Source organism: Poecilia formosa, unplaced genomic scaffold (genome assembly GCF_000485575.1).
Source record: "Poecilia formosa unplaced genomic scaffold, Poecilia_formosa-5.1.2 Scaffold142, whole genome shotgun sequence".
In the NCBI taxonomy this organism is placed as follows: domain Eukaryota; kingdom Metazoa; phylum Chordata; class Actinopteri; order Cyprinodontiformes; family Poeciliidae; genus Poecilia; species Poecilia formosa.
Genome location: NW_006800081.1, coordinates 1,334,989 through 1,360,115, shown reverse-complemented (window position 1 = coordinate 1,360,115; position 25,127 = coordinate 1,334,989). Strand labels below are relative to the sequence as shown.

Below are 25,127 nucleotides of genomic sequence, written 5' to 3'. Positions count from 1 at the left end.
AACTAACACAGTTTTATGCTGTGTTTCTTTAAAAAAACAGCATTTCAAAAACAATCCCATGCTTGCAGTCAAACATAGTGGTGGTAGTATGATGATATGGGCCTGCCTTCCAGCTAAAAGACCTGCATGATTTGCTGCGTTGTGTAATAACCATAAATTTTGCTCTCTTCCAAAAAATCCTGATGGAGACTACCAGATCTGGATGGAATAAGAACAAACAATGAACAGAGGGAGAAGTGAAGCTTAAGCTCATGTACTCTGACAGAACAATGATCAAAAACACACCATGAACTAAAGCAGGGTGACTTCAAGCTTTTGGAATCAGTCTCCCAAAGTGAGAACCGGTCTGTTGAATAATTGGCAAAACTCAGACAGTCAGTGCCAGCAAACCAAGGCTACTGATCTCCTTGTGCTTTTTATCTGTTTTTATTTATGCTCTGTATTAGACAGAGTTAAACTCCAGCACAAGAAAGATAGTTTATCTGAGTTGTTCTTCAAAGCTGTTGTTTTTTGTTTTTTTTTGCACAAATTTTTATATTACCGCATTATACTTGTACATTTCTTACAATCTTCTTTCCACTATTTTTCATAACTAGGATTTTTTTCCTGTGCGGCATAATTAGCCATACTGTATAGTCTCTCTTATTTTTATTGATAGTTGTATGTATCTGTGCGTTCGCCTGGAACTGCTGATGACACACAAAGGGTCAATGAAGGATAATTTTATATTATCCTATTCTAAGAGATGAAATATCTATTGTTCAACATGCCATGCTATCTAATCTGGTGAGTAATAATAGAACATAGCTTGAGTTACAGGTTTCTGTAATGCTTTGATTGTATTAGAACCTTCCATACGTTTCCAATCTATGAGCAAAAAGTAAAAATAAATAAATAAAAAAATAAAGAAAAATAATGGTAATACTTTTTTACTTTAAAAAAAAGGTATTGACGAAGTATGAGCACAACAGTTTGTCACAGCAAATGGTCTACGTTTGTAGCATGATGTGACGTCATCACGTGATCCAGTCAACGACTCAGCTGTTGGACGGTGGGTTCAAAGATCGTTGGATATGTTGTAAATTCAGACCTTCGCACGTGAACATACAATCTCAAATTAGGTATGTCATCTCTCTAATTACAACCGTATTGCACAAATAATAATAATAAAAAAGAAATCACTCGAACAAAAAAGAAAATAAATACATGAAAAAGATAAAGTTATATATATTTTTCGGTATAAACGACTTTTAGAAAATCGTTTATACCGATTTATAAATGACTAATGGGGATTTGTATTTGTGCTTTTTGGCAAATGTAAAACAATTTTGTGTCTGAACGCTAAACGTTGTGGTGTTTATCTAAGGATGAATTGGAAGCCCAAACTTTCGGAGAGCACTTGAAGGGAGCACGAGACGAGCTTGGAATAAATAGGAAGATATCCACGTAGCTTATATATCCGTACGCCGTTACAAATGTGTCCGTTTATTTAACGAAAACGTATTTTAATTTAGGGGATATATGCGTTCATAGTGGCGGGGTAACGCGGACAAAACCCCACACCGGCCGGTCCTTTTTTGCTGTAAGGGAAAAGGACTAAAAATGGAGCTGGAAGACGGAGTTGTGTACCAGGACGACCCGGGGACATCTGCGATGATGTCGGAGCGGGTCTCGGGCCTGGCCAGCTCCATCTACCGCGAGTTCGAGAGGCTCATCGGCAAGTACGACGAGGACGTGGTGAAGGAGCTGATGCCGCTGGTCGTGGCCGTGCTGGAGAACCTGGACTCGGTGTTCGCGGAGAACCAGGAGCACGAAGTGGAGCTGGAGCTGCTGAAGGAGGACAACGAGCAGCTCATCACCCAGTACGAGCGGGAGAAAGCGCTGAGGAAACATGCGGAGGAGGTGGGCTGAAAGGGAGACGGGGGACGAAACAAACAAGCAAACAAACAAAAAAAGCAACAAGCTGTTGTCTTTTTGGAGGTTAGCGAGAGCCGCCTGAGGTGCATTCTCCTCCCAGCATCCCTGAGTGGTGAATCCACGTGGCGTGGCAGCATCCACGGAGCTCACTGAGGATGTAAACAAGACTAACAGCAGACCCAGTAGTTATAGTCGACGTGTTTTCTGGTGAAGGAGTCAGTGCAATAATACAGTAGTCACTATGTAGTACATCAGCACATCCAAAAAAGCAATGTAGGCTCAGCCTCCTATCAGACGTACATTTGTAATATTCGATCTTGGTCATTGCATCAGATAGTGAAGTCACGTCTGAGTCCTGTGGGGACCAGAATGAAGGAGCAGGTGACGTGACTCAGCGATTTGGGCCCCTCACTCTCCTTTATTTGTGCATGTCTAAATGCCTGAAACAGATTGGCATAAACAACATGCAGCTGTTGATATAAATTTGCCTTAACCATCATCATTTATATTAGGTAGATTTTTAAATGGTTAAGAAACAAAAGGAAGGCATTTATTGCTAGTTTAATTAACACAAAGCTGAAGTACTTTCAGCTGGAGTAAGAATAATATGATAGTAACTGTGTAGTTTTTCCACTTTTGAGCATTATATATGCGTAAGTTCTGCTTTCAGGATGATGGAAGTAAATACAATGAAACCTTTATTGTTTATGTATTCTTAAATTTAAATAAATAATAATAATAAAAAGAATTCAGAATGTAAAATATAAGACTGAATTGTAAACAATAACTGGCTACACTTCAGTCATAAGTGGAACACCATAGAAAAAAATGCCGTTTTAATTAATGTACTAAAAAATGCCCACATACTTAGAAACATTCCCTAAAATTAGTAATATGAAATATAGTGGTATAGAAAAGCTGGAAAATGCTAAAACACAATGCAAATGTTCACACATTTTTGCCTGCCTCTATTTCATCTTTTTCTAACGTCAGTTCACACTAATATATGAACAAATATGCATTTATTTTATCTGAGTAGTTCTATTTTCAAGAATTATGGGGGGAAAAAAGTCACGAAAAGGTTCAAATCTGTTTGTTATGTTCTGAAAACGTTGCGTTTTATAACTTGTCAACTCTTACATGACATGAGAGATTGCGACTACCGGTCAAACCAAAACAACTGCAAACATCCTATTATTTATTAGCGTTGTACAACCACTTATCTTTACAACAAACTACCAGGAGAATATAGGGAATTACTTTATATCGTAGGCTGTCAAAACAGGGACAAAACTCCTGTTGAAGGCAACTCAAGACAACAAAAGTCGGATACAAAATGACCAAAACAAAGAAGGTCTGAAGCTGCAGTGGAGGCAGTTAACTGTGGTTCAGCTTTAACCTGCTTAACAAAGTATTATTTCAGATTGTCAGTTCATGATTATTGTTATGTTTTTATTGGTTAGGTCAGTTACAAAAATCCTCCCAGCCTCACGCTTTCCTTTCTCCAGCAGTGGTTGCAAGCTATATTTTTATTGTTTTTTTTATTATTGTACTATTACATTATTAAGAGCTGATGAAGCTTGAAATCGATGATCCCTGCTTGCGGTTTTTGAGTGAAGCAGTAAAATGCTGCTTCTTCAAAGCACAAAGTGTGATGCTTTTTTATCATCTTTGAGCATCCATCATGCAAACCTCTATTTTATAATCTCTGTCTTTTCTCTTCCATCATGGTAATTTAAAAGCTTTAGTAGAAACATCACAGATAAGCAATCACATTCCTTTTTAGGGATTTGGAAAGCTCATTGAAGGCTGCTGTAATGAAGCCTATATGTTTAAAAAAAAAGTGAAGTAGCCTATGCATTTTAAAAGGTAAAGCTCCTTTCACAGCACATTTGCATGGTAAACGTGCGTTTTCTTCATCTGTTTTAAATATTTTCATTCCCAACTTGTGCTCGTGTTTGTTTGTGGTGTCTGCAGTGTGCCACAGTGTTGTTTAAACGTCGATGTGATGCGAGTCGGAGCGTCTGCCACAGTTTGTGTCTTTGGCCCACGGCTCTGCCACAGTGGGGAAGCTGTCCCAGAATGCAACACAGAAGCAGGGAGACAGGAGACACAAACACACACAGACAGTAAATTCAGTCCAAACACAAATGGTTTAAAATAATAAAAAAAGATGTTTGCTTGATTATTAATGGCAATTTTTTTTTTCTTAATATCTCTGTGGAAGAGTGAAGGGACACATCCAGCCTCCTGGTTACTTCCAGGTCATGTGATCCTTTGTCAAATTAGAAACATCTTCCAGCCTCCATTTTCTTTTTCTTTTCCTATTGTCTTACTGTTTTGGTGTTAAGCCTCAGCAGACAAGAGCCCAAGTGCACTAGAAGAAGGATGCTGCTTCCAGATGAACCTAATTTTATTTATTTATTTACTTTTTATTTACTGAATTCATGGCTTGTAGTGAAGTGAGAAAGTAAGCTTCCACAAACTGGCCTTTACAGCAGGATTAGCTTTTATCTGACGCTATTCTCATGTTATTAAAAGACGCAGAGATAAAATTAAATTATGGAAATTGATTACTAGATGAAAGTAATTGGTTTTGTGTACGTTCAGGGATCTATCCAGCAGAACGAATAATGTATCCCAGTTCGTAACTTTGTCATTGAATCAGCAGTAAGATTATGGATTTGATTTTCCTTCCAAGTTAGCTTTAGTAACTCTTTAAGACCAGAGGGTTGCTTTTATTGATAATACAACATTTTTACTTTAGATATGTAATAAACACATTTATTTTTAAAGCAATTGACATTTAATGAAGGTATTGTTTTAACTTTGCATTCATTCTAAGTGCAAGGCTGTTTCAGTATTTGTTTTTCAAAGCAAAGGAAGAGCTGTGTGCCAACAGGAAGCAGGAGAGCGACATCAGGGTCTTGGCTTGCTTGGCTGGACAGGAAGTGGACGTATGCAGACCTATTTTCCCATCAGGGAGCCCGCCCAGAGGGGACCAGAAAAAACTGAAACATCTTATCTATAATTCAGACATTTCTAAATCATTTAGCATAAAACAGTTAATGGTTCCTTATAATCCTGTGGCAACCCTGGGTATCAGTGGCGTTGCTACTGAAAAGCAAAACAAAACAAAGCCTTTACTCGTTTCAAATTGTGAACGCTAGACAAGATTTTTGTTGACTTTTCATACAAACTGAAATGAATTCCAGTTTGTATGACTGAGCCTTCTGCGTTTGTCTGTGTTTGTTTCAAGTAGAAGTTCATTGAATTTGAAGACACTCATGAGCAGGAGAAGAAGGACCTGCAGAACCATGTGGACCGGATGGAGTCTCATTCACGGCAACTGGAGCTCAAAATCAAGAACTATGCAGACCAGAGTAAGCTCTCACAGACAAAAACACTGATTCTCATGGCAGGGGTGGGCGATATGGACTCAGAATTTTATCGCAAGATATTGTGATAACTATAAAGATTATGACTAGAAAAAAACAATTTATTACGTACATTATAGGTAACTGTATGACTGTGTGTCACATAAACAAATACTGGGTTTGAAAAATCTTCCCATTTGAAGTAGGGTTCTTAAAAACGCTACATACTTTAAAAAAAAGGTGTGGTTTTATATCACTAAAATGCACACAGCAACTGCATTTAATGATGTTTTTGAAATTACTATTTATTAATGCTTCGAAATGAAAAAGTGGACAAAATAGCAAAAATAACACTTCTGGAGATACTTTCATTTTTTTTCCCTCTTATTTAACATTAATTGAAATTTATCATGACAATAACAAATCAAAATTCTTATCATGATAAGAAATTTTTCACAATAATTGATAAACGATATGATAAATGCCATAATTGCTATTAATGTTTTCACTGTTATGTTGAGTCTGAAATTGTGTGGAACTTAACACTAAAAATATGTTGAAAACCTAAAAGTCGCTCCATGTAAATTTGGTCAGGAGGACTTGCCTGCATTAGGATATAAAGCCAAAATACCCCATACATACTTTTCAGATCTGTCTTTGTGCTGGGAAATAGTAATGAGATTATGGGATTTGTGTCATTTCCTATAATACTGCCGTGCATTACCACTCATCTCACTGGATTAAACGACTGAGAAGAATTTGGCTAATACTTTCTGTCTTGGTGGAAAAATTTGGATTTGCAGTCGGAGTTGTGCACAAAGCAGCAGAGCTGGTTGAAGTGAGTCATTCACTTAGAGCTTGGAAAAGGATAGATGCTCATTTATTCCCCCACGTCCTTGTATTCATGTGTCTCTTTGACTCACTGAGCGCTAAAATACATGTGGCCCTTTCAGTGAACACGCAGTTTGATCGGTCAGGAGTTGGAGCTAAATCACCGCCACTCCCTGTGGTAAATCATTCATCCATTCCTGCATGTTGAAGTGCTTGATCTGATTGCTTTTAGAGTCACTGTGCAGTCGATACGGTAATAGTCAGTGGAGGATTAAACACAATCTCAATGTGCCAGAGAACTGCCCAGACTCATTGCAGTGGTCTTATTGTTAAGACCACTGCAATCTGTGACCTTTAGCTCCTTAGCAGCGATCTCTTGAGCAGGAAGAATGTTCTCATGCCAAGCAGTTTTTTTAGATGGGCGACATTATAGCATTTTCCTAATATTCCTAAGCACAGTTATCTCTTGCCCAGTGAACACTGGAGATCGGCACCGCAAGCAGAAGCAAATGTCAGTAATCAGATTTTTATTTTTATTTTCATGCCAAAAATGTTTTCATTGTTCTTAAGCCCAACTAAACAGGTGCTATAATCAAAGCTATACATGATCCAATGGAAAGTGCAATGTAGCATCACCAGAACGTTTTTTTTTACATCAATTTGTCATATTCTCACTCAGGAAGTTGCGCAACCCATCTCTGGTCACTTCCATATTCGTTTCTTGAGATTTGATGAGTCAAACCAGCTAAATAAAATCCCTCCGTTTGTGTCAAAATCTGCACTCAAGTGAGACATCATCCGGCAACATGGTTACATCTGGAGCAGCTGTTATGGATAGTACTCAGGCTTTCCTCTGTAAATCTGTCTGCAGCAGCAGCAGCTCACAACACGGTTTAGTCTAGAGCTGGTTCACTGACAAGGGATTATGTCTTTTTGCCATTTTGTGCATCGACCCAACACCGAAACCCTGTTGGTTGATATTATTCCCTCTGCTTCCTGTAAGGTTAGCCTGGATGAGTGAAAAGTATTTATAAACTTGAATTTATAACATAGGGCATTACACATTTAAGTCAACAATCATGTACAGGCTTTAAAAATCATTAGTTATTTTTGTGTTGGTTTGGCCTTTCACATATTTTGGTATCCCATGTATTTCTGGCATCTCTCCCGGCTTTACATGTTTAAAAATGTCCATATGAAACTGAAAAGTGTTTCCGTCTTATTCAGTCAGCAGGTTAGAAGAGCGAGAGCTGGAACTGAAGAAGGAATACAACTCTCTGCATCAGCGGCACTCCGAGGTACAGAGAAAGAAAGAGGAGAGAAGGGACTATTATAAAGTAAATCACCAATATTCTCTGAGTATTTTGCCTTTACTTCTGCAGATGATCCATAATTACATGGAGCATGTGGAGAGGATCAAACTGCAGCAAATAAATGAAACATCAGAGTCGACGACTGGTGGCCGGGTCAGGTGAGGCGAAGTTGCGTTGCGATAGATGGACAGGAACTTGTTCACATTTAATCAGTCTCGTTTCTTTTGTCTGGGGACTTGCTACTTGTGATCTCAAGCCATTGTTTGAAACATCTCTTTAGGAGAGAGCGGCCTCTTTCTTTAGGGATTTTCCCCTCGTCTGGCGGAGCGTCTGTGATAATCCCAGATTCCCACACCAGAGTGGAGACGCCAGGCACAGACGGCTGGAGGTTTACCGACTCAGCTCAGCTGTGCTCCAACACTAGTCTGAAGGTGGGTGTCTTGGCCGGTCATCCCTGGATTATTTTAGTGAGATTCGTCCATCAGAGAGTAGTTTCACGTCTTATCCAGCTACATCAGGCTTCTGATACAGAAAGACATTTGGGAAAGGCTTTCTGTCATGCAGGAACCTTTGTCTTCACATGTCAGGTTCTGAGCTCCGTGGCGTCTCAAACTAGTCCATTGGTTGTCATTCTGAATTAGAAACATTATGAAAAACAAGCTGACATCTTCTCACATTAAAACATAAGTATACAAAAGTGATTAAACTATTTAACCACATGTATTGTCTGTTCCAGGTTTTTCTACTGAAGCATTTTGACCTATTATCTTGGGCTCAGATCCACTAAAAAAATAAGAGTGTCTTTGATTGGGGTTGTGTGTGTGTTTTAGTTGGTCTCTGACAAGGCCACCTCTGTTGTCAGACTCTCCTCTAACCACTGATGAATATGCAAGCTGCCTCTCCCTTAGTGGCCAGCGGAGATAATTAAATGTGTCACTTAAATGTTTATTGTTATTACCTTTTTCACTACAGTTGGATTCTACTAATAATTTACAGTTCTGTGAAAAAAGTGCTTTGTCCCCTTTACAGATGTGTTACCATTTTTTTCTTGTCGCATTTAAAGGGCAGTATTATGTCAAGTCAACTTTTTAGAGCTTTACATCATGTTTTGATGTTATTTATCATCATAAACACACCTGGAGTGTTTCCTTGATTCTTTCATACATGTTTGAGAAATCCTTGAATCTCCCATAGCAACCATTCAGCTGTACAAAATGGTTGGAAGGACCGAGCGTCCACTTTTCCAAGTTTCCGAGTTTCGGATTGCTGACTTTCCAAAAACACAGTTTGTATAGTTTCTTCCCTTAATAAATGTAACTTTAATTTAAATACAGAATTCTGTAATTACTTAGTAATAGTTGTCTGATTATAAAATTAGTTTGATGATTCAAAACATTCCAGTTTGACAAAGAAGCAAACTGGAGTCTGTAATAGCTGAGCAGATTGTTTTCCACAACATTGTGTGTTGCGAGGTTTTAATTGATGTATATCTAGAAACTGGGATTAATTTTAAGCGTTAAGTTTCTTTTTTGTTTCAATAACACAGTAATATTAGAACACATATTTTTCCTCAGTATGTTAGAGTGTGTGGCAGTTCGGACCAGGAGCGCGGCAGCATTATTTCATCACTTCGCAGTTTTCTTTTATTTTTAACTGTTGTTGTTAAAAATGGGACATTAGCGCTGCAGAGCAAAGCATGATGGGAGCGATGCTGATGCATGGTCCATATCCAGTCACATAGAGAGAAAGCTGCAATCCGATTGGCTGTTATATAATCGCAGGAGGTTAATTGTAAAAGCTTGGGACTTTTTTTTAACATGAGTAGCTTTTTTTATGAACAATGGCTTTTTTGTTTTAACAGTGAGGTCATATTTATTTATAGCTCAGAGTTTTCCTGCAGCCTAAAGATAGATTTAATTAAATGCATGTAGCTGCATGTTAGTCATTGTCTGCAATATCATTTATTTTGATAAAACCATTTCATTGCATCTAAAAATTGCATATTTACAGTATTATTTTTTTTAAATAGTACTTTTGCAGCAATTAAATATCTCTCCTTAATGCTAATAGTGATTCAGCAAGTGATTGACTGAAGTGCTAACTTACTAACAACTCTATCTTGCCTGTGAAGCTTTGATGCAAAATAATGTTTTTTTCCAGAGGTAATCATGGTTGACAAATGGAGAATGGTTTCAAGCACTGTTTCCTTTTAAAGCAAGCATCCTGCAGCTGTTCTGTCCTCATTAACACTTTCCTGTGAGCTAACAATAAGGTCATTGAAAAGAAGCCAGCAGGTCACTCCAAGGCAGAGCTATAACACAGTTCAAATGAGATTTTAGTCAATTAAAGCTGCAAAATATATCAAATTTAATCTCTCAGTACATATGATAGTGCAGTTACAACTTTATGGTTGTATTTGAGGTTCTCTGCATTTATACTTTTAATGCTAATGGTTTTCTGACATGGATTAAGACACTGAAGCTTATAGAGTGGTGAGGACATGAGAAGAAAGGATGAGAATAAATGTGAAATGTTGGTTAATCAGAATATTTAGACATAATATTCTGATTGCAGGTTTAATTTTGTGCAATCCTGAAATTTATTTTTGAACACTCCCTCATTTCAATCAAGATTTGAAGCAAATTCCCGCCATAAAAAAGCTAAAGTGGTAGAGTTTTGGCAACATCTGCAGAGGTTAGAGTGTTTAGTTCATTCCACTTCATAAATATCTTAACCTTCCTCAAATAAAATGATTATGCATTATTTTGAATATAATACGTATCATTTTTCAGTTCTCTGGTTTCAGAGACTGGACAAAATTGTTGCAAGTAAGAATTACAGTAACTTGATGACGACAAAGTTTTAATTGTGGGCTGGAAATCATTTTTATTAGATTTATTTGTGTTTCAAATGCTGTTTTCTCTTTTTATATTTAGCTAATTTAAATAATTTGTGGTTCTTTATTTGCGGTAATATGCTGAGGTAAAATGAGAGGCGAGCTGAGTAAAGACGTTTCAGTTGAACAGTCATTGGTAGCTGAACTATACAAACACAGCTATTAAATGAAAGTGAAAGATACTTTTACGACACAAACAGCCTCAACAATCTGTTGTAAAAAAACAAAAAAAGTACTAGTGTTTTTGTTGTCTCGTTGTTTCGCCCTTTTAATTTTTAAGCTAAATTTGATTTCTTGAGATCATCTCAAAACACTCAGCCTCCCCTGAGCCAAACAGTGAGAACCACTAATAGTTTTCCACATAGGCTCACAGGCTTTCCATTCACTTCACCGTCATGCACACTTTTCAGTGTCTGCATTTCTGCTGAACTGCTTCTGCACATGCAAGCTTCATTCTTACTCTCCCCCCCTTACCCCACTCCTGCAAGCAGTTGGACTTTGTCGACCCTCAAAAGGAAAAGGAGGGTAAGAGTGCGCAGGACCCTGCTTGGGGAAAATCACTGGCAGACGACTGCAAGGTAGTTGGACGAGTGTCTGTGCCGGCCGGCCGGCACTCTGACTGCCGACGCCACAGTTTGTTGTTTGCATGCGTGTCTGCTGTAGTTTCATCTTTTTCCAAAGAGTTGCATCACTTAGAGAACCTCACAAGACCCCCTGTGCTGTGCAGCGCCACATGCAACCATGCCTCTGTCTGAAGGCAAAGCCAACGTGCACAAATGGGAACTGCTTAATTATTTATGTGTTAACGCCAACAACAGCCTGGTTGCATCTGGCCTCTTTTTATTTCAATTAAAAAGGCGTGAGTTTTGAATTTTGGCTGCTTCCTGCTTGTGCTTCATTCGTGTTCATTAACCATCATGCCACTGTACAGTAACAAACCTTTAAAGCCTGCTCTCTGTCTTCCAAATGCTGTAGTTTTGTACCAGGTTTCTTCTGAAGCAGCTTTTAGTTTATGATCCTCTGTGGATTAATGTCGTGTAGATTCATCCTGCTGTGTAAATCCCTTCTGTGTAGCTGTTTGTGGATGTTGTGTTAAGCCCTCCACAGTCTGTAGTGGTGTGTCGACTTTGTATTTTATCTGTTTGTTCTGTTTGTGTTGTGATCTGAATCTGCCCTTTCACTTTATAATATTTTGGCTTAATTTGCCATTTCATTTAGATCCTTTAACATTTTCTCTTTCTAACTAATTGCCTATTCCGTAAAAGGATGAACTGTCAAACATCACTGGCTCCAAACTGGCAACACCGATGTCGACCACGCTCGCAGACATAGAGAGAGAAGATGGGGACAGTAAGAGTACAGAGGTGCAGGTTGCACCAGGAACCAGATCCATATCAGTCGGTACGTTCTTACATCCAGTGCCTCATTCAGTTGTTGTTTAACTTCAAAGTATTTTATTCAGATTTGATCTGATTTGCCAACGAGATGGGGAGCCAAAACTAAATCCGCTGCAAACCGATGCATGTTTTTTACATGCAAAACTTTGAGAAAGGTGGTTTGAGTTTCAATTCTGCTAATTAATATTCTGCAGAAGCACCTTTTGTTGCAATTACAGCTGAGTGTGGTAAAGCGAGTCTTTCCCAGCAAGTCTCTGCACGTCTTTGACAAACATTTTCTCCACTCTTCTTAAAATCTAGCTCAAGCTCACTCACATTGAATGGAAATCATATGTTTGCAGTTAAATTTAGGTTTGGGCTTTGACTGGGCCATTGTAATATATGAATACACTTTAATCTTCCCCATTCAATTGTGACTGTATTTGGAAGCTGTGGGTTTAGTTTTACACAGATAGACTCTGTAAAAACATCAGATTAAATTGGGCTCAGCTCTCTTTTAAGATTTTATTTTTAAAAAAACTTGTTGAACATTATGTATATTCAGCTGAAAATAGATGCTGCTTTTCTAGGTAGTTGACCTTTTTTTATTACTTTAGGTTTTCTCGTTCATGTACAATGACGCATATTTAAACTGCATATATAAAAATATTTTTCTTTACTGCCACCTATAAACTTTTTAGTGTTCAACAAGACGTGTTCTCTTGCTTCTCTTAGTTGTGTTTGCTCTCTTTCCTGTGTAGGTTTGCCAGACAATGAGGAAAACTCAGAGGTGCAGGACATTATTGAGTCCACACCAGAGCTGGACATGGATCTGATTGCATACAAACCCTGCAGGTAGAGCAACAGGCGCTCAGGTTTGCATCAAGTTTTCTCTGTGTTCTAAAACAGAGTTTTCTCATTACGGCTACTCTCCCAGCACTCCCACGAAAGGTATCGAAAACCTGGCGTTTGACCGAAACACAGACTCCCTGTTTGAGGAGCTGTCGTCTGCTGGCACGGGGCTCATAGGGGACGTGGATGAAGGGGCCGACCTGCTGGGTGAGTTAAAACTACGTTTGAACAGAAGCCATTCCTGGGGGATATTCCAACTGATTTGTAAGGAAAAAGCTGCTATGAGATGCTTGGATTTGAAAGTGATTGCTTTTTATCCTGTAATATTTACAACATTTGTCTAATGAAGCTTCATTTTCAGTTTTTGGATGCCATGTTAAACACTACAGCATGGTCAAAGAAAAAATATAAACAGCATTCACATTTTGTGTGTTTTCTGAGTCGTCAAGATAAAATGTTTCACACTGTTCTATTTTTTTTTTTTTGTCTTTCACACATTTTAAGAAGGGAAGGTGAACTGTGGGTCCTGGATTTTTACTCTTTACCATCACAATGAGTGACTTTGATCTATTTTTAACTTTGCCATGTAGTTCATAACAGTTATATATATATATATACTTGGCACTAACATTATATTATTGCTATTGTTAACCTGTTTAACTTTACTGCCAGCTGCAGAGCTTAAGGAAATTATTTATACCTTGAACCTTTTGTCACTTTACAACCACAAACTTCTGTGTTTCCTTTTCTTTGTTCTAGACCAAATGAAAGCAGTGACAAACTGTAAAATGGGAGGGAAATGAAAAAAAAAAAAAGTTATATCATTTTTAATTAAAATAAACTTCTGGAAAGTGTGGCCTGTACATGCATTCAGCCCAATCTACTCTGATACCTAGAATCAATCTAGTTATTGAATTGGGTCTGCCTGCTTATAATTTGATTTATGATTATTATCAATCCATCCTGGATTTTGTGATTGTTTTTGTTATTTGTTGTAATCAAAATCACTAATTTTGTGGAGTCAGAATGACTCATTTCTTTGTGTTGGTCTGTGACAAGAAATAACAATATATACAAATATTGGTTTCCACGTTTTGTGACAAAATGAGGCATAAATATTTCTGCAAATTACTATAAATACTAGTTGTCCTAACTGGTATATTATAAAATAAACCACCAGCAGCAGCATAATATTGTTAATAGAGGCCAGTTTCACCTGCTCCACACTTCTGTTCCCCACTGTGTGCTTTGGTCCAGCTGTTATATACTCTCCCAGCCCTGTATCCATGGTAACATCACCTCTCTCTCTCCTGTATCCCATTCTCTGGCTTTTATCCATAATCCCAGTGGAGTACTCTGGTGTGTATAATCTCAACCTTTTCCTCTGATTTACAGTTTTCTGTCATGCCCCCTTGACTTCTACTCTTTAGTCACCGTCTTTCATATGCACCATTGTTATACCTCAAACCTTCATTTTCATTATGTCAGTAAAACACGGTTTATTCTTCGGCTTTTTTTTTTTTTTACAAGGTTTCCTGCATGAACGATGAAGTTGAATCCTTTCTTTTTTCAGCGGTAGCCGTATATTTTTAGCCTCGTGTTTTTATTCCTGACTTCTGATGCTTTAATAATCAAATGTAACCAGCCTGAGAGATTTGGCAGCAGCTCTTCCTTTATGGTTCATGGAGTCTGCTGCTACATATTTATCTCTGGCTCCTTCATCATTTTGATCATTTCACTGTCTCATGCTTTTCTCCATTTCTCTATCTCTCTCTTTCTCTCTTTCTTACTCTTCTGCCTGGCTCGGATTGCATGGTTTTCTCAGACCTTAGTTTGATTGGTAAGACTTCACCTGCTCTATCCATTTCTCCCCGGTCAGTCATGTGACCTGTGCTGTGCTGCTGTGCGTCATTGTTGTTTTGTGAATGTAGTAGGTATCCCAGTAGAGGTTTTCTGTGTTTAATATTAGATTACATTTTGTAGTTGTAGTGCTAAAATATTAGATCTTTAGATTCATGTTCATTTTTTAAAGCAGATTTAATGTCTCCTGAAACATGAGTATTGCTCTCTCTCTCTTCTGTTCAGGAATGGGTCGCGAAGTCGAGAATCTAATCCAAGAAAATTCACAGCTGCTTGAGACAAAGTCAGTATGCAAAAACACAAGAGTGTTTGAATATACTTAAGTTTACCTGTGCAATAACTTCATTTTGACTGTCTCTTATTTTTCCAGGAATGCTCTGAATGTGGTTAATAAAGACTTGATCCTGAAAGTGGATGAGTTGACCTGTGAGAAAGAGGTGCTGCAGGGAGAGATGGAGGCTTTGGTGCTGGCAAAAAACAAGATGGAGGAGAAAAACAGAGAGTTGGAGGATGAACTGAAAAAGTAAGATGTAACACGTTGGACACTTATATAACTCCCAGATCTGTTATGTCTCCAATTAATATATTCAGGAACTTTGAACTGTATCCCTACATTTCTGCCAAGATTTGAAGTACGGGGTAAGTTTATCAAATATTGTTGTCTAACAATTATTTGACCCCTTAAGGGCAGAGAAAATAATTCCCAGACATCAGTTGATGTTGTAATATGAAAATAAACATAAAGATGTATTGGTCATATCATTGCAAAGTCATGACGCAGCAGAACGCTGTGAATTTCACCCATGGATCTCAGTGAAACTAGACATGAAGGACATACAAAATGACTCATATGCTTCAAAAATATAGCAGGACTTGATGTCCTAACCTCCCTTTCCCCTTGTTTTTCTCACCTTTACACAAACATCTCACGTTATTCTGCGGTAGCATACGAGGCAACAATGTGACAGGAAAGCCACAGTTGCACAAAAACTTTAGAGACTTGACTCTACTTTGCTTTAGAATCTGACCAATGTCAACCAAACGTTGGTCTCTCGTCTCATCTCGCTCTGCTGCTGCAGCTGAAGGGATTTGTTTTGTCTCAGCTGATTTAAGCTGAATAAATTTGCTTCAATTTCTTTGTTGTTATTGTACGTTAAATAAATAATGTTTCTCTGCTGGTGCACTGAAAAACATGACAGATTTTATTAAACCAAAAAAATACGTGAAGACAATATGAGGATAGCATATCACCCATGAAGACCTATGAAGACTATGCATTAGTCATAGTCTTTGTTGTGATTTAGATATTAGCCTATGACAACAGTGTTAGTTTTTGATCGTAGCTCTTTAGAACTACAAACTAATAAACAGCTAAATATTTCTGGTACATCCAGTTAAGTGCAGTAATTGATCTTTTCCAGAGTGCGACAGGAGATAGAGGAAGTGAAGCAGAAAAGCAAAGATGAAGAAGATGTGAGTATCTTTTGCTTTCATCTGCACTGCAGACGTTTCCTGCTTTTATCCTAAAACTAAAGACTGCATTTCTGTGTTGCCTTGCCACAGAGTGAGGTACCAACAGCTCAGAGGAAGCGCTTCACCAGGGTGGAGATGGCCAGAGTGTTGATGGAGAGGAATCAGTACAAGGAGCGGCTGATGGAGCTCCAGGAAGCTGTGAGGTGGACGGAGATGATCAGGTCACTAAAATAACTGCATGTGCTTTCAATTGCGCGTCTGTAGACTTCAGCCAACACGACAGTCATAATAATGTCTTCTCCTGCAGGGCTTCAAGAGAAAATCCGGCTCTATCAGAAAAAAAGAAATCGAGCATCTGGCAGTTGTGAGTCCTTCTAAACGTGCTTCATTACATACTTTCCTCACGACTTTACTCAGAAAACCAAGTTTTTCTTCAAGCTAACTTTTCTTTAAAACCCATAAATCTGCTCTTTTCTTTTCTGGATTTGGTTTTGAATGGACAGCATTAGGTAAAGAGGATTTGACCTTATTGAACCTTGTTAAACTTCCCTCTGACAAAGAACTGTTCCTAAGTTTTAAATGTATCTTCATCCAAAGCCATTGCACTGATTGGTTGCTGATGTTACTAACTTCTTAGAGAACGACTCTCCTTGTGTTCCTGGATCTTTCTTGTCTCCTGCTTGCTTTGTGCCTTTTGATGTTTTTTTCTATTCTGTCTGCTCACAGAAAGCTGCAGGTAGACCACATATGCAAATGCTTCTCGCTTAAAATCCCCGTTCATGACTCCATAATAAGAACATTTCTGCTCTATATATAGATCTTTTTAAAGAGATAATTAGATGTATTATTTAGTATTAAGAGGAGTAGTTCAGTAAGGACCCAAACATCTTCAGCAGATATGTTTGATGCTTTATTTTATTTAATTAGAGTTAAAATCAGAATGTGACTTAATGCACAGTCAGTTACATCTGATGTGTTTAAATTAGATTTCTTTTTTAAACAGTCAATGATCCAAATTTGGAAATCACCATTATTTGGTCGTTTTGTTGTTAGCTGGACTGTATGCAGATATAGAAAGTGTTACACTAAAACTCCTAGCATGCTTCCTTGTTTGTCGTGGTACAGCAAATGTTGGTGCTCCTCTACTGTCTGGTTGGTGACCACCCTGCCTTGCTCTTCCCCTGCACCCCTTGTTTGCTTTGTGTCCCTCTCGGCTTTCTGTAACCTCACCCCCCTGCAGCTTCAGCAGACTGTTTAGCTCCTCCTCCAGCTCCTCGGCCATGAAGACCGTCGAGGATCCGTCCAAATTAAAGTACAACTCCCCAGGGAGCCTGGTGAAGAGGAGCAGCACCTTTTCACAGTTCCCCACTGAGAAGTCCAAGATATTCGACTTCATGAATGAAGGGTGAGTGGCGAAACGACACGGAATACGCGTGAATACGGCGCGCCTGCTGGCTCACGACGTTTCTCTACGCTTACGTAGAACGGAGCAGTGCAGCTCACCCTCGCACAAGGAGAAGAAGAAAGCCCAGTACCGGCAGGTTAAGGCCCACATGCAGAAAGAGGACGGCCGGGTCACTGTGCACGGATGGAGCCTGCCGAGCAAACACAAGGTGAGAAATGTTTTTTTTTTTTTTAAACAGATTTGTGACGGTATAATCGCAATGCGCACTACTGAGATTTTATTTTAGGTTGTTTCAGTAAGCAAAATATCAAGAAGAAGAAAACGGATATATAGTTTAACTTAAGTTTGTTTCAGATGTAAATCTGAAAAGTGTGGTGTGGATCTGTACTTAGCTCCTCTGGGTTAATACTTTGCACAATCGCTCAAAATATGTCAGATTGGATGAATCTGTGAACATCGCTTTTTTTTAAAGTTTTCCACTGATTCCCAGTTGGATATTGAAAAATCTGAAAAAATTATAATTTGCTGCCTTGTGCTGCTGTTTCGAACTTAAAGGTCCTAGTAAAATAGGTGAGAAATTGTGGGTATAAAATGATAAAATGTGAAAATGTTCAAGTATGAATCCTGTTCAAGGCAGTGTTGACACAAGTAAGACTGATTGTCATCCATTTTGTTTCATCTCACCTTTTTGTATCTCTTTAAAATGTTTTCATCTCATTGCCTTAATTTTTGATCCATGTTCTGAATTTTAACATTAGCTTCTTGCGTTGATTATCAGAGGAGGCATATTTTATATGCTTTCTTATGTATTTATTTTTGTCTAATTGCTCTTCCACGATGTTTGGTTTCTTCTACATGGTTTTGTTTCTCCAGGTTGCAAATGGAGGGCAGATGGAAAACAAAATGAACTTACCGGTCCCAGTCTACCTGCGACCTCTGGACCAGAAAGATGCTTCTATGAAGGTAAACAAGTGAAGAGTTTTGAAAACACACAAACTAAAGCAGCAAATTGTAAGACTTTTCATGTGTAATTTTTTTTTTTTTCTGAAAATATATTTTTAACTAACTTTCTCTGTTCGTCAGCTGTGGTGCGCGGCAGGGGTCAACCTGTCTGGGGGTCGGATGGTTTCCTCCTTAGAGGCGTCGAAGCAGATAAAGGGTTCCCAGAGCAGCCTGGACCAGCTGGAGCAAGAGAACAAGGTGAGGAGTTCATAGAAGTGATGTTTAAATGAGAGACGAGTGTCGGTTTATCTTTATTTGGTTGCGTTGGAAAGCAGGAGAAAGGGGAGAAGGAGCTGATCGTCCAGGACGAGATGTCCAGTCGTGTGTGGGTGTGCATGAGCACCAGTTCCTCCACTAAAGTCATGGTAGTGGACGCCACCCAGCCCACTGAGCTGCTCGACAGCTTCTACGCCTGCAACACCCATGTGGTCTGCATCGCTAGCGTGCCTGGTAGGCGAAAGGCTCACACTTCATATTCCGTTTGATTTGGCACATATTTTAAATAGTTTAGAAAAACAATCTTGTGTGTTGCTTTCAGGTGTGTTGGATTCAGATTACCCTGCGGGGGAGGAGGTCCCCCAGGACCCAGAGGCCAGTCAGGGGGACGGGGTGTCGCTGGCCGGCAGCGTGGCCAGTGTGGGCTCTACGGGCAGCGATGGGACGGCGGCAGCTGAAGGCGTCACCGCCGTTCCTCAGACGGCGAGCTCAGGTGTCAATGAGCAGCCAGCGGAGTACAGCGCCACTTCAGGCTCAGGTAGCTGTACATCTTAAAGGGACATGAACATAGCGTACCTATGCACAGCCAAAAAAAAAAAAAAGAAAAAACAACTTTTAAAACACTTAGTTTCAGTGGATGTGACATCTTTAGATTCAGTATAATTTAGTTTGATTGCTTCCAACAATGTGCTGTGACATAATAGCATCGCTATTTCAACACTTGTGTCGTATAAATCTCTAGACATCAGTCTTTGAGTTTGAAATACTAACAATCAATTAACTCTCTCTTCCCTCAGTTGAATTGTCCAGAGAGACAAGTCCAACAGAGGACGGGGTCCCGACTGCCGAAGAGGCAACAGAAGCGACGGAGGCCAACGCCGGTGTTGGTGAGGAAGGAGAGGAGGATCAGGGAGCAGATCCAAACCAGCCGAGGATTTACACAGAACACGTGTTTACGGACCCTCTGGGGGTGGGGCCCGCTGACTCCTGTCCTGCTGAAGAACAGAGGTGAGAATGATCAGCTCTGAAAAGGACGGGACTTGAGACAGAGGGTACAGCAATGGGATTTACTCTGATAGCATTTATTGGTAAATTATTATGTCTGAGACACTTGCTGATTTCTTTCCCTTCAGAGGTTCTGGGCAGGACGGAGAGCCTTCACTGCCAGAAGTCATGGAAACGTCCGATAGTGAAGTCCTGAGGATGAGCAGCGCTCTTCCAACCATGTGGCTGGGAGCTCAGAACGGATGGTGAGCACAGGAGCCTACAGCAGAGGGCGCTGTTTGTTTGGCTAATATGAAAAGGCAGCGCCTCCGTTAATGAGAAAGTTTGTTGAAAGGAAGTTAAGACACCTTCATAATAAATGCAGATTTGTTTACTGTTGTTATTTATGACCTAAATTATTTGTTTTTCTTTCAAAAGCCACTACTAAAGTCTTACATTCATCTCTCTGTTCCTCCTGAAGCCTGTATGTCCACTCGTCTGTGGCACGATGGAGAAAGTGTCTTCATGCCATCAAGCTCAAAGACTCCATCCTCGGCATTGTGTAAGTACAGCGTCAGAACCACCCACAGTTATTGGCACCTCGCTGTACCAATCAAGTAATCAATCAATCAGTTAATTCACTCAATGCTTCCTCTTACAACACTTACTATGCACGAGTGAAAAGGGAGCAGGAAGAAGAAAAAGCATTCTGTGAAATGAGTCTTTCACTGAACTTGTGTACTAGCATATAAAAAAAAAAACTGTATTTAATATCGGTACATTTATTAAATGCTGAACAACATTAAAAACGTTTTGTTTTTTCCTAGTGATGTGACACTCACTAGCAGCACATATTTTTTTTCCTTCTTTGAAATGTGATCAAGTTATGGTGGAATTTTTTTTTTTATCAATATTGATACTGTAGTTAAATATTAACTTTTTTTTAAGGCTTTATTCCAGAAGTGCCAATAATTGTGGAGAATACACCAACATACAAGAGATCTCTCTAAATTATATGATTTCCTTTTCGCAGGCATGTTAAAGGGAGGGTGCTGGTAGCTTTGGCTGATGGGACATTAGCAATTTTCCACAGAGGAACCAGTAAGTGTGTGACATGCAGCGTCTGAAGAGTTAACATTAGTTTTATCTTTAGATCATGTAGAATTGATTTCTTTTACAATTTTCTTTGCTAAAACTTCAAATTCTCATGATGACGATTCTGTTTTTTGTTTTTTTTACTCTATTTTTATTTCCAGATGGTCAGTGGGATCTGACCAACTACCACCTGTTGGATTTGGGGCGGCCTCATCACTCTATCCGCTGCATGACGGTAGTCCATGACAAGGTGTGGTGCGGCTACAGAAATAAGATCTACGTCATCCAGCCCAAAGCCATGAGGATAGAGGTACCCCAGTTCTATGAACCCTGTTAGCAAGAGGTATGTAATGCTTGACATTCATCATTGCTCTTTATTTTTTTTTTAAATTTCAGAAATCTTTTGACGCTCATCCTCGAAAAGAGAGTCAGGTGCGCCAACTGGCCTGGGTTGGAGACGGCATCTGGGTGTCCATCCGCCTGGATTCAACGCTGCGCTTGTTTCACGCCCACACCTACCAGCACCTGCAAGACGTGGACATCGAGCCTTACGTCAGCAAAATGCTGGGTATGAATGTTGTTTACGACCCAGATTCGTTACATAAAACCATATAAAAGTTGTCTGAGATCTTGGTTTTATCGCTCTGGAACACGGTTATTACAGTTTTACCACCCGTGAGTCCTGAACTCGCTTCTCTCTGCTTCTTCTCACTTCCATTCCAGGTACCGGTAAACTGGGCTTCTCTTTTGTAAGAATCACGGCTCTGGTGGTTTCCTGCAACCGACTGTGGGTGGGAACAGGAAATGGAGTCATCATCTCCATCCCGTTATCTGACGGTACCACAAGCATTCATAACAACGTCACCCAAAGATGTAGAGCATTGAATTAGAGCAAAACCATTTGCATCCAGAACCAAAATTGCCTGACTTTGCCAAATTGCTAAGCTAACCCTAAAATGTTTACTCTCAGTTTTGATACGACTCATTGATGATTTGACTTGGTATATTTCAGTGCGGTTCCGGTTCATAATTTGCAGGCAGAACTTCAAATAAAAGTTGTTTGAGCATCTTATCTATTAAGAAGCAGCATTTTAGCTGCTCTCTCTCACACCTACTGGGGATATTTAAGCAGTTCTTAGAGAGTGAATCACTAATAGAAGGCAAAATAATTTACGTACTTATTGTAAAAAAAAACTATTTGGTATTCAGGTAAAATGTATGTTCCTTAATGCAAAAACACACCTGTTGTTCTGCAAGCGAGCCACATAAAAATATGCTGTAATTTTTAAAATCTGCTCTAAAAAAGCAGTAATATAATCATACAGGATATAAACAATGTGTATCAAGAGTTGAGCTCCTTTAGACCAGGATACCAACATGTTTTCTCCTTCCGTTCCTGCTTTTCCAGCCACTCTATTTATTCTACTTTCCTGCCTCTCACATATATTTAATCTAAAACAAGGTCAGACAGTGCAGAAATGATTGCAATCCTGGCCACAATTAGAAAGAAAACTTTCATTGCCATGGACACTGCTCTCTGAATGGCTGGATTTTTGTCATGTTTACTTTAACAAGGCCCTTTTATTAGCCCTTTTTTTTTTTCAAAATACACACATTTTGTGCATCTGCAGGTTTTATTAACATCTTCCTCTCTTCCCTCTTCAGCTAATAAGACCACAGGTATAGTGCCAAATCGCCCTGGCAGCGCTGTCCGGGTTTACAGTGATGACTGCTCAGAAGGCGCCGTGCCGTGCGGCTTCGTGCCGTACTGCTCCATGGCCCACGCCCAGCTCTGCTTCCACGGACATCGGGATGCGGTGAAGTTCTTTGTCACAGTTCAAGGTGAGAGTCGAGGGCTGACGAGGCAAATGTTGGTAAGAAAAGGCAGACTGTAATGTCAGGCGCGAATATTTGTATTATAACATCTTCTTTCTTTTACGCTTATTCTTTGTTCTCTTCTTTCCGTCTTTCCTTTCATGTCCTCTAAGGCACTTTGGATTACCTTGTGTATGAATAGTGCTACATAAATAAGTAATAAACTTGCTTTGCCTTATAAGCGATGACGTAAAACAGCTGTGTTTGCTTTGTAAAACAAACATAAAAACTAAATTTTACTAAGTATTTTCTGCCTAGTTTCGAGTGCAAATAAGTTGAAATAAAACTAACTTTAAAGTAAGTTTTCTGCAAGATAAATGAGTTTGTTCAAAGTAAATCATTTCTTAATATTGGTGAAAAAGTACTAGTTCCAGTGGCAGATTAATTCACTCACAAGTTGGTAAAAATTTATTGTTATAAGTGAATTATTGACTTAAAACAAGCTCCCACTCCTACATAAAGCTGAAAACGTACTTGTTAGTTGTCTTATTTCAAGTTTACTAAGATTTTCATTAGTTTTAGTGATGTTACATTTTCCAGCTGAAATTTAGGTGAGAAATTTTGCTGAGAAGATTTATTTTCAGAGCTGCAGTTTTAATGTAATGTAAGGGATTAGTTTTGCAATTGTGCATGCAAGAAATTAAATCTGTACAAAAAGTCTTTCTGTTTTTTTTTTTATCATAATAATAATAATAACAATTATTATTATTATTATTATTTGTCTTTCTGTCCCAGGTCAAGCGGTGCCACCTCCAGGCTGTGCAGATTCAGGTTCTGATGATCCTCCGTCTGAATCCTCAGACACGGCAACATCTGAGCCCAAAACGTTCCTGGTCATGAGCGGAGGAGAAGGCTACATTGATTTTAGAATCGGTGAGTCCAACACGCTGCCTAACACAGCGGCTCATAAATGTCTGCAAAGCTCTACCGTAATGCCCGGTGCTTCTCTGGTGAATTGTCCAGTATTATGTCTCATTAAATGTCGAAAATGTTTTTAAATGATTTGTCATTCACTCATTTATTTAACATCACCACATCCAAGCATTTTACCAGGGTGTGTTTTGCATTTTTGTACACAGTGAAGAAACACATTTCAAGTAAAAACACTACAGCTGATGTCCCGCCTGTTTACCGTGACAAAACATTGTTTATCTGACTCATCTTCTTCCTCCGCAGGCGATGAAGGCAGCGAGCTGGACGATTTGTCCGAGCAGGCCGGCACCCAGCCAGTGGCGCCCGCCAAGGCCGAGCGAAGCCACCTCATCGTCTGGCAGGTCGCGACCCCTCACGACTGAAAAACATCGCAGACCGCTGCATCAGCCGCGGGGCCGTCCAGCGAGCCCGCATGTCCTGCTTCGAGTTTTTCCACTATCCTCTCTGCCTGACTAGACGACTTCTTTGTAAAGAAAACAAAACAATTACAAAAAAAAGGAAAAAATACTAATTATTTTTATTCAGTGTTTTGTACCATTTTATTCCTCATAAATTTGAAACATGTAAGCTCATGCTTATGTTAACCCGTGGAAACTGTCCAAATGCCCCCTGCTGCTGGTATAGAAGAAGAAGAAGGAGAAGAAGAAGAAGAAGATCGCACTACAGCATGATTGGAATGATCATGTTAATGTTTACCTAAAAGGATTCATCTATGAAAGATTAAAGGGATATTTTCGTAGTTTTCTGCATTGTCAGAGTAAAACGTAATGGGATAAAACGTTGTTTCAGAGACCAGTTTACTATTTAAATTCTAAAATCCAGGTTGTCACAAGAAAAAAAACCCCGACATCCGTGCACTTTGGTGAGGTTTTCCTGTGAATAGAAGAACCCGGTTAGCATTAGTTAGCATGAGGAAGTCCTGTGTCCTCACTAAAATCTGTTTGCCCATGTTAGAGTTAAACTTCCGTCCCGTTGGTGAAAAGAAATCAAAAAATAAATAAATGGCTGCCGGTGCCATCAGCTCAGTGCTTCCTGTTTGCGTCAGCTCATTGGCACTTTAAAATGTTAAATGTAAGTCACCTACAGTCTGGAGGAATACGAGTGTAAGTAATGTAATTTACCGCGTCTTAATTTTGTGAAGGGAAAAGAAAAAAACAAAAACGTTTAAATGTTTTCTTTTTTTCAGGGACGTCACAGTAACCAAATGATTGAAGAAGAAGAAGGGACATTTTTATTTGTGACTCGAGGGATTTATGAGTTAATAGGTGGTTTTAAGTTTTATTGGTGTGACCACACACTAGAATCTCCCCGTCCATCTCTTTTGTTTTTTTTATTTGTTCCTGTATTGGAGGTCTTAAAGGCAATTTTCATACATTTATTGCTTTTTTTGTGTTACTTTTGGAAGACACATCCATAAAGAGTGCTTTTAAAGACTGACTGTAACATGATAGCAGGATGGCTCTACGAATGCAGATGTTTTAATTTGTTTTTATATCAACAGAGCTGGGAAAAGTCTGACACCAAGTCCACTTCATAGCAGTAACTTTATATTGTGCGTGTGTGCCATTCCAGTATTTATTTTCTCCTCTGTTAAGGAGCCCGTTTGGACTCAGAATGTAACTTTCTACATGAACAAAATATCATAGGAGGCTATTGGGAACAAAATAGTCCAATGAGTTTACATGATTGTTAATAATGGTTAAATAAATTAGATTAATGCGA

General features: G+C 39.1%; 1 protein-coding gene across 9 annotated transcripts; it reads left to right on the top strand.

The window, feature by feature from the left end:
• The first annotated feature begins 1,393 nt into the window (after positions 1-1,393).
• Positions 1,394-25,127, top strand: spag9a (sperm associated antigen 9a). Of its 9 annotated transcripts, none has more exons than XM_016676864.1 (32): positions 1,394-1,902; positions 5,180-5,300; positions 7,353-7,423; positions 7,508-7,596; positions 7,719-7,869; positions 10,826-10,912; positions 11,600-11,735; positions 12,472-12,565; positions 12,648-12,769; positions 13,910-13,921; positions 14,388-14,402; positions 14,648-14,705; positions 14,793-14,945; positions 15,844-15,895; positions 15,986-16,116; positions 16,203-16,259; positions 17,136-17,300; positions 17,379-17,508; positions 18,174-18,263; positions 18,384-18,500; positions 18,575-18,752; positions 18,841-19,056; positions 19,316-19,526; positions 19,652-19,768; positions 19,984-20,064; positions 20,536-20,603; positions 20,759-20,907; positions 20,994-21,165; positions 21,321-21,434; positions 22,263-22,439; positions 23,208-23,345; positions 23,649-25,127. In XM_016676864.1, exons 1-32 carry the CDS (start codon positions 1,603-1,605, stop codon positions 23,765-23,767), a joined length of 3,891 nt encoding a protein of 1,296 aa, XP_016532350.1. In that variant the 5' UTR covers positions 1,394-1,602; the 3' UTR covers positions 23,768-25,127. The 9 variants fall into 9 exon arrangements, with proteins under 9 accessions (XP_016532350.1, XP_016532351.1, XP_016532349.1 ...); XM_016676865.1 differs by having other exon boundaries at positions 10,823-10,912; positions 18,578-18,752; XM_016676863.1 differs by having other exon boundaries at positions 10,823-10,912.

Bases quoted from the DNA above. Each gene is read 5' to 3' on its own strand.
- spag9a (XM_016676863.1), top strand. From the start codon at position 1,603: ATGGAGCTGGAAGACGGAGTTGTGTACCAGGACGACCCGGGGACATCT. The intron at 1,903-5,179 runs GTGGGCTGAAAG...TGTTTCAAGTAG, and splicing joins TGAGGAAACATGCGGAGGAG to AAGTTCATTGAATTTGAAGA. The intron at 10,913-11,599 runs GTAGTTGGACGA...ATTCCGTAAAAG, and splicing joins CACTGGCAGACGACTGCAAG to GATGAACTGTCAAACATCAC.